The 10,048-nt window shown below is 37.5% G+C and overlaps 1 protein-coding gene across 2 annotated transcripts in view; it reads left to right on the forward strand.

Moving 5' to 3' along the window:
* The window catches only part of LOC144723015 (protein AMN1 homolog), a 29,843-nt gene that overhangs the window by 13,491 nt on the left and 6,304 nt on the right, over positions 1-10,048 (forward strand). The window contains exons 4-6 of one of the 2 annotated variants that reach the window (XR_013586127.1): positions 5,342-5,559; positions 7,841-7,897; positions 9,617-9,766. Coding sequence is in view for 1 of the 2 variants with exons in the window: in XM_078601515.1 (XP_078457641.1) it covers positions 5,342-5,559; positions 7,841-7,897; positions 9,655-9,766 (387 nt within the window). In the remaining variant the exon portion in view is untranslated. The remainder of the gene's footprint in view (positions 1-5,341; positions 5,560-7,840; positions 7,898-9,616; positions 9,767-10,048) is intronic. The other variant, XM_078601515.1, reaches the window with a different exon arrangement.

A 10,048-nucleotide genomic window follows, 5' to 3' on the forward strand; every position in this document is an offset into this window, starting at 1 on the left:
CAGTGAAACTTTCAAACCACATGGGCTCTGTGGCAGCTAGAATGTGTGGACCTTTGATAATCTGAGAGCGTTTTCACCATAAGTGCATAGGTTTTGTCCAAGTACTCCGATTTTTTCCCATATGAAAAACATTTACAATCGGAGATGTTCAAATATCCCAATGCAAGGGCTACCCTGAAAAAGTCTTGAAAATAAATAAGGCTTTCATGGATAAATAAAACACTGTACATAATGTGTTGTACCGTAGAGATGTTACTGCGTGCAGTTTTATCATATTTACGTAAGGTTATCAGAGAGAGGTTTCGTAAGTAAAAACACTGAAGAATGTCAATCACAAATAACTTAAATTGTAATTACAGTAAACATATAAAGATCACGTACCCTTAAATATTAACAAACTACACATTTTAAACATAGCTTTTGGGTATAAGCAAATAATGCACTGCTTTAAGCGGCCCATTAAGTTCTGTCTTCAAATTAAAATTTAAAGTAAAATTTCAACGTGGGATAAATGAACACATCGAGCAACGTGTTAGCTCGGGGCAATGATATAATTAATGTCAGCTGTGACAGGACTAATGGGGCCTCTTTACAGTGACCCCTGCAGTCACGTGATGGAGAAACATCGCACCCTACTGGCAGTGTTTACCATACATTAAAACCGGATTTCCAAATTCTCGTCATCACCGCCCTGCCACGGTATTCTTCTTCATGTTTACCAAATTTTGATTCCATTCAAAAGCAAACTAAGTTGTTACATGTCATGCTGCACATGCCTGATGATTGGCAAACAGGTTACACATGACAGAGAGTGCAATGATTTAAGCTAAGATGATTATCTGCGTTACATGGGACACATGAGCACATACACACATTCTCTACTTAATTGATTCAGTGCTCGCCATATGCTGGACTTGTATACCAATCATCAGACACGTGGGAATTGGTAAACGTGAAAAGTAATCAAATCGCGATGTATTGATCCCTCAATGAAAATTCTTCCTTATGCCTAAGAAAGATTAATCAAACCATGCGTGCAAGAAAAAAAAAATTATGCATATGAAACGAAAATGATAGGCAAATGTTACCTTTAGGCTAATGGAGCGAACAAAACTCTACAATTGAGTAAACAACATAAAACAAATACAAACAGTATTTAAAATGTTCTATTTACACAGTATATACTTTGATGTTTTGAAAATTTCTCGAATCATTGTGGAATTGAATCTTAACATAAGTGTGATAGGTCTTGACGCATTCACATTTATATTTACTTGGAAGGCATTGCATTAAAAAAAAAATTATTTTTTCATATGAATACTGAAAAGCAGTTCATTCAGTCACTCATATCCTTTATTTCAAAATAAAACTCCATTAAGACAACAAGTTTTTTTTTTTTATAAGGATTGAAAACAATACTGAAACGCTATTTGCTTGTATGCATCTAAAACAAAAGCATTACTATATTCGATTAAATTGTACAAGTAGGCATATGCAACCAATGATATCTGCTTGAAACATTTTTTTGCAAAATGCAGGTGTCATTGTGGGCCACAAGTTATTGAAAAGCTGGACCTGAATCATGACTGAACTGAGAGGGAACTCAGAGGGTGCACTGCAGAATTAGAGTATCGATCTGCCTCTTATCTGCTTTCTCTCTGCAAGCCCTTGCTGCTTGTGTGTTGTTGCCCTTCCTTGTGCCTCAAATAGAAGTGTGCTGAGGATGGGCTTTCATTTGTGGCCAGGGCACCAGGAAATGTGCGTCATCAAACATTGTTAGACACGTAATTTACTGGCGGCGGAGAGTCTTTCTTCTCCAGAATCCATCTTTATTCCTTTCTCTGGAAACGGTTTTCTTTAGACTCATCAATCTCTCCTTAATCGATGGCGAACGGCGTCTACAAGACATTGTGGGTGACCGATTTGAAGGCCTTTTTGTCCTTGCTGGCATAAAAATTTAATGCCGCTAGAGATATTATCTTGCGGAGCCGTCATTCATTCTCTGTGCAGATGCTTTTCGGACACTTTATATTAGAGAATATAGCACGGGAAGTCCGTAGCACATCACGTAGAGTGCATGCAAACAAACACAAACTGGAAAGCGGGGAAGAAAAGATCGTACATTTTTGCACTTGAAAAACAAATCCTTTTCGGGGCTTCGCAAAACCGGGGGAAGAGCCATGTTAATTGATGGCTGTGTAATGTTTTAATTCACGGTAATTTGCATGCGTTGGCACAGTCGCTGTGGACCGCGCCAGCAGTAATTTGCATGAGGCTCTGTGGCAGGATGATTGCGCTGGAATAATTAGAGGTGTCGTTGGGAGCAGATGGCAAGGAAGATGAATGTCGTTCGGAAGCCATCTCGGCGCTGTAATCCATATGCCGCGGCCTGTCGGTGCGCGTAAAACACGCAGAAACGGGCGGCTCTAGACACAAAGGGCTCACAGAGGTTGTGCGCTGGATGCAGGCTAATTGTCACCTTCTAAACGGCGAGGTTTTTATTTATCCCACTCTCGCGCGACAATTGACCCCCATAGCAATGCATCGGCAGAAATTGCGGGCAGCGTTTGTTGGTAGCTAAATCACAGGGTTTTCCATTATGCATGAACCCATCGTGTTCTTGCTGCTTGCCGCGCAGGACATTTATTTCTTAATGTTCATGAATGTTTAAAAATAAATTAATTGCAGCTTGAAGGAAAGGAATATTTTATGCAGATGTTTCCTGAAACATTTATATTGCTTGAAGCAGGTTTTGAGGCTTTTTTTATTAGAATAAGATGTAATAAATCTGTGTTTTATATAGAAAACCGTACCAGGCATTTCATATATAATATTTCTTTGTCATATAAATTTTTAGTTTTTAATAAGGCATAGCTGTTTGGCTCCTATAGTTAATACGTAATACTAATCAAATTACAGAAAAGTACACGTGTACCGAGTAATATTATTCAATAAATGTATAACCGTGCATGTTTTTTTTCTTTTTAATATGATTTCAATATTTGTACATTTATATTTTTACCTAACTTGGATTGCCTTGGTATATTTGAAGTCTTATTTTTAGTAAAAGGTTTTACTAAAAGCAAGCACTGCCATAGAAGCGCTGTAGTTGTATTGTAGTATAAATGCAGCAATACACGTGAATGAGACATGTAAATTAAAGGACATTCTTGAAAAGCCAATTATTTTCTTTTTAGTCAAATACAAGGTGGAACGTTATCGTAATAGCCACACATTAAGAAAACTAAACAGTTATGTTTAATTGAAATTTTCAAAGAATGTTTTTGTATTGCATATTTCTCATAAAAGCTATTAATGAGATTCTTCTTCCAATTAATGGATCTAAAGCATAATTTCTGATTTGCTACATTTGGTTGAACTTTATGTATTTTAGATAGATAAATAATTACGTAACTTTTCACTTTAAACTGGTCTTCCCAGCTTCCTTTGTAATTGGCATTTGATATTTTTGAGTGTACCTGTAAAAAAACGATTTCATTGCTCGTACAAATGCATTGTATTATCTTTTGTATATTTTGATATCTGTACACGGATAAAGCAATTTAGATTTTTTTTTTTTACCAAACCGATCTCCTCCGGTCTCAGACAAGAAGCAGATGTTGAGCCTGAATAATGTCCGGATGGGTGATCATTATGCCCTTAAACCAGGTGCAATAGGCATTTTGGGCGATAGGGGGCAGTGCAGAAAATCTATTTTTCTACATTCACCCCACATTCACTGCTCACACTGACCTGCGTGGTTAAGTGTAGTTCATCATATATCTATCATGGCCGAATGGCCTACAAGGCTTTTGGGCACCTCATCCAGCAGTGGATGAATAACAGACATGCTGTCAATATTTATTTTCGTATTTTTTATTAAAAATGGTAACATTCAAATATGATCCCAAAAAAAAACTATTTGTGGAGTCCACACATGAATGTGCATTTCCTTGATGAAGCATTTGTGAATAGGAATATCGGCCGTCTAAATAAATAGTAATTTTAACTATTCTACAAATAAATGTACGTCAACACACTACACACACGGGTCTGAGAAAAAAACGATTAACCCACCAGGCTAAAGAGGAAAAAGCTAAGATTCAGGCTGCAGCTAAGCTTAATGTAATGCAATTTGAAGGAAATAGTGATGGGAAGCCAGTGTTGAAATTGATTGGAGGCACTTGAAGGGCCTCCATTTACAATATTTAAAATGTACTTCAAACAAGTAATTCTGTTTGGAAATGCTGTTTGTTATGCCTCAAGTGGTCCCAAAATAACAGTTTCACGTTGAGTGCTTGACCCATCCGCAAACCTCTCCAACAGCATGGCCAATTTCAGTAAAGCCTTGCATTATTTCTTTTTTCATGTTGTCACCACTGAATGTGGTATAACATTAGAGGAATGCCTTCCAACAGGTGCTTGTGCATATAAATGTGTGCTGCTTTGACTATACCTCAAATTAAGCTTAATATATATAGTTTTAATGTACGAATGGTTACATTACCGTTGAAATTGCATTTACATATTACTCATGGTTGGGTTTGTACTGATCTGGTGGTCGACTTTGGACCATTTGGAATGTTTTAATCCCAGGAGTGGCTTGTGTTCTCACGATTCAGGTGCTATAATTGAACATGGGTGACAGTTCCTCCATCAGTTTATTCTGTTAAATGGATAAACGATATGTTTGGCACAGCAAACAGCTCAGCGTTGGTATTATAGAGCCAAGATAGTGGCTCATATAGAAAGTATTAATAGTATTATGCTAATTATCATTATTATTAAGCATGTAATCATGCGTTGATGGTACATTTAACATTTTTCTTTAATTTCGGAGACATCGAATGCATGATTTTTAATTCGTATCTGTTGTATGTAATGATTTTCATAATCCCTACAGCCTCAGGAAGTGCTACATCCACCACAATAGATGTGCATGTTTAAAATATATATTTTTGCCACATTTTTACCATCTCATTAATAAAGTGTATTGTTTGTATGGTATTATTTGTTTCATTAGCCTAAATTTTACAGTGACATATAATTGGCATTCAATGTGCATACAATGCAAATGTTACATTCCAATGCACACAATTGTATGTGTTTATTATGATCATATAATTAAATTTTAATTAACAAATTGGTGTTTTATTACATTCCAAATTATGATAGTACACCTTTCTAATTATCATTTAACCACTTGCATGTGCTACTGAAACTGAAAACCCTAGATTTGAGTTTGTTGCTCCAAATGGTAAATGACAGCATTAAGTTGCGTGCATGGGATTGTGCCTGCTTTTCTCAGCAATTGTGTATTTACTTGTGCGTGCACGTGCAGGAGTGGAGATATTAGCAGCGTGCTGCCCATTGCTGCGGGACGTGGAATTGTCGCAGTGCACAGAGCTCACCGACCGGGCAATAATAAAGCTGGCTGCATCCTGCCCACAGCTATGGATCCTAAACCTGAGAGGCTGCCATCGACTGGGCGATGCCTCTCTTCACGCTTTGGGGCGTGCCTCCTCGTCCTTGCAGTTCATTAACTTTGCTAAAACGCAGGTATGACGTTTGCGTCACATGCACGGGCTAAAGCAATGCGATGAATTTTTTTTATATGTGTACGAAAACTGAACAAAAGTTTGTTCCGTAAATATATAGGGTTTGTGGCAGCATTTCCATCGGTTCAGATAATAAGAATGTGCAGATCGTATGACATGATGCAATGCATACGTAATAAGATGTATTGTGTTTACTATCTGATTTGCACAAACAAGGTAACTTGAAAGCAAATAAATGTTTGCCTTTATAGCAAGGACACACGTGTTTTTTTCGCTAAACCTGTTTAAGCAGCGTGCTTATCTGCTCCGTCCCAGCTTTGATAAGACGCAAGTAAATTGACACACAAGGTATAGATCTGCCTTTACATATGCTAGATAATCCATTTCTTTGTTGTCTGTATACGGAATGCACCAACTTCATTTACAGGCAAAGTTTTGTACATGCACTTTATAAATAAGCTAAATAATTATAGGTTTTACTGTTTAAATTTTGATTTAAAGCTTTCATGACTGCAGGGATTAATATTCTTGGTTCTTTCGGTAAAGTCACGTAGAACGGAAATAATAAAATAATATAAATATAAAACAATAAAAATTCTGACGACGTTTCGACTGCAACACAAGCAATCATCATCAGGTATGACTTTACTGAAAGAACCAAGAATATGTTTTACTGTTTGTTGAATTATTTTATTTAAACCTAAATCCAGTTTTTGAACAGAGGAACCAGTTTTACTTAAATCTTGATTTGAAGCTTTCATGACTGCAGGAATCCATACTCTTTGGTTCTTTCGGTAAAGTCACGTAGGTAGAAAAAATAATAGATCACGACATTTAGATCGCAACACAAGCAACCGTCATCAGGTGTGAAACACACACAGCAGGAGGACTGCTACTTCATTAATGCATTTTCTATTTTCTACATATTTGGCTCATACAATTCACACTTTACCACATCTAATACAATACTATACTTTAGTGTAGGCCAGAAAATTTGAGATATTAATCATCATTCTGACAGTTATCCTTGCCTTCATCGGGAATTGAATTTGGTACTTCTGCAGTGGTATTTTATATTTGTATATTTTCAAATCAATTTATATGAGCCGTTGAGTATTAAAAAAACCAATGTTTTTGGCATTGCATATGTGGTCTGTGCATATTTTTAAGGCTGATTGCCAGGACACACAAGTACCTACACTGGCAGATGATTTATGGTGTTCCAAAATGACACTGACACTTTGTTGGCAGTAGAGTTATAAATGCCAGTTGGTTGTCCATTCATTTCCATCTCATTTTTTGCACCCTTGGATAGATTTCCCATCTCTGTGTAGGGATGAAGCGGCTAATTTAACCAGTTTAAATTGTTCATATATCTGCAGACTTCACCCGTGAGCTCTGGTACGTGAATATTTGCTTAACAGTGTAGCAAATGGCACAAACGCAGACCCTCTGAAACCTCTAATAATACTATTTTCATATTTTTCTTTAACATAATTTCAACACTCAAATTGTCCTTGGGCTCTGCATTTGATATCTTACTTTACCAACCTTTATTGAATTCCCACATAATTGAACTTCTGAGTGGCCTTTGGTCTTGGCTAATGTTAGACTTTTTTCAGATTTGTTGACCCTGGCCATGACTTTGGCTGAACGTTGACTCATCCATCAGTTAGACAGGAAAACACACTGAAAACTGGCCAAAACACATCAGGGTGACAACACCTTTCACATCTGAATTGTAGCACTTATCAAACAGGGCGGCTTAGCACATGCCACGTCCCTCCACTCTCCCAAAGTTATCGTTTATCCCCTTCGAGACGTGTTCTTGAACATGCTGTTGCTAATTTTGTGACGTCATTCGCCTTGTTAATTGACCCCCAAAGATATGATAGCTCGTTATTAATAGTTCATATGTGTGGGATATATACATTCCATATGATTGTTTTTGTGCAATTTTGCATTTGATCTGTCAATTTAATTTCCTTAATCGACATTGTTGCTATAGTCTTTAAAATGTTAATACATAATTTTGTCGTCAATGAAAATAGATTTTTATATTTAGGAGCTCACGGCAGTGGATCTCATATAAAATAATTTATTTTAAAACATCATTGTCATGTTCAACAAAATTTGAATAAATTTTAAATATTTTTGGTGCATGTCATCAAAAAATGTGTTTTGCGACCTTGTGGGGATGAACGTGTGTGATTAGATTTTTCACAGCTTGTGTGCTGTTTATTGCTGCTAAGTGAATACATGATGTTCATGTTTCGGGACAGGTGACAGATGAAGGTGTGATTGCGCTGGTGAATGGGGCATGTTCCAAATCCTTGGAGGTGAGCTACTTATGCATAATACGTGCCATGAAATTGGTCATGAATCTTTGCTGAGGATTAAAAGCAAAACATTCCGAGGTTTAGAAAACTGGGAAACAATTGGTGTTCTGCTTTTTGCAATGTGCACATGCTCAAACTTTCACACATTATACACTGCAAACCTAATGCCCAAGAACGTTGCAGTTACATGAGAGCCAAGCCACGATTTGCTGTTGTTAAATAATATTTGCCTTTTCGTGTAAGGAGTGGAGTGGTTGATCAGTTGTTAGTGGGCAGCGGTATAAACCTGGTGACTCGAGTTCGATTCTCAAACATGGCAAACATGATTAGCACCGTTGGCTACACGTGGTGTGAAATAAGTTCAACATATGTGCATAATTGGCAAATGATATCAGAAGGAATCCTGCCTTTCCCTCCTTTTATTAAGCCACACTAACCAGCGTGGTCAAGTATGGTAAAATCTCCATGACCCTTTGGTGGATTGAGAACGGCTGGATTATTTATTAAATATTTTGATTAAAACTAGCGCAGGCACATTCATTGAAGCAAATTTCTTTAGTGAATGTTTTCATAAGCTCGCTCACTACTCTGTCTTGTAGGAATGTGTAACTTGCTGTCTGCATTGCATACTCTTCTTTCTACCACACATACATCATCTGGGTGTCTCTGCAGCAAAAATATCCGTTGAATTTAAATAAATATGGTCTCGCAGTGGGCTTCCAACTCTTAATGGCCATTCGTCCATTAGACTGACACAGCTAGAATGTGACGGATTGTACATAGTGCACTCAATATGCACAGTGTGCTATGGTTTGAGCCAGTGGGCAGCACGTTCCCAAATTCTGCTGCTACAGCAGCAACCGAAACTGCAGCAGCACATTTCTGCAAGTACACCTATTTGTTAAAAAGACTGCCACATATCCGGAAATGTATAGCAAACATGGGTTTCGTTTTCAAAAGTGGAATTCAATTAAGATGTTATTTGTAATCCTGTGTACCACTGTGATGCATTTTAATATATGGCTCACTTTAGTTTCACATCACCTGATGCTGTATACTGACACTTAAGTTTAGTACGTAATGCATTTTTTTTTCATAAACCAAATTTGATCATTGTGGGATTCATTCTGCAATTGAAATCAGTTTTTTTTATCCTAAATAGCATGTTTTATTTTCCACCCAGCCCTGCATTAACAATGGCTTTTAGTCATTGTATAATTAGGTTATTCCATCTGGGAAATAGTAGCTGTGGTGTGATAATAGTAGTCAGTTGTGATAATTATAACAATGTGTGGTATATTAACATACAATAGAGTCTTTGTTTTTATAATCAAGCTGTAATCAACAGATGCATTAATATAGAAAATGTATTACACTTTAATGTTGTGCAGTGTTTTCTTATGCATGCAAACAATGCTTTGAATTTTTATTGTCTTGTTTTTGGAATGAAATTGTTTTTTTTTGCCAAAAAATCTTATAGATTATGGTTGCCTTCAGATCAATGAGGAGATTCTGCTAAATGAAAATCTACTTTTACAAAATGTCAGTCATTTTCTGAGTAGAAATGAGCATCCCAGTATATTTTATTTAGCATGTGTTGCGGATTTTTTTCTTCTTGTTTCTTTTTTACAAAGCCTCTATTACTCCCGAGGAGTGGACATGTTTTTGTTAAATAATTTTTTAGCTGCTGGAGATTTATGTGTGTTCGGTGTGGAGCAGAGTGCGCTATGCATCGCTGCATGTGCCTCTGCCTCTAGGAGGTGCACATGGACCACTGCCCGAGTCTGACAGACAAGGCAGTGGAGGCTGTGCTCAAGTCCTGCCCACAAATTAAATACCTGCACTTCCACGAATGTCCTCTCATGACAGGTCAGAATGCATTTAACGCTGTTTATGCTGTGGGAGGGTGGTCGTTGGGGGGGGGGGTGTTTAGAGCGGTGGCACACTGGTGAGCGCATAGCACTGTGAATTCGTCCACCTGAGTTCAATTCCCAGCCATCGCTAACATCAGTGGTGAGTGATACCTGAACCTGTCCTGGACACCCCTTTACCAACTCTCATTGACCAGCATGGTGTAAGGTATGGTCAATTAACCCACGTGACAGACATGGCTTGGGGAGGCCTGCATCCAGCAGTGGATTGTTAAGGGCT

Source organism: Lampetra planeri, chromosome 16 (assembly GCF_965212315.1).
Source record: "Lampetra planeri chromosome 16, kcLamPlan1.2.h2, whole genome shotgun sequence".
Taxonomy (NCBI): Eukaryota; Metazoa; Chordata; class Hyperoartia; order Petromyzontiformes; family Petromyzontidae; genus Lampetra; species Lampetra planeri.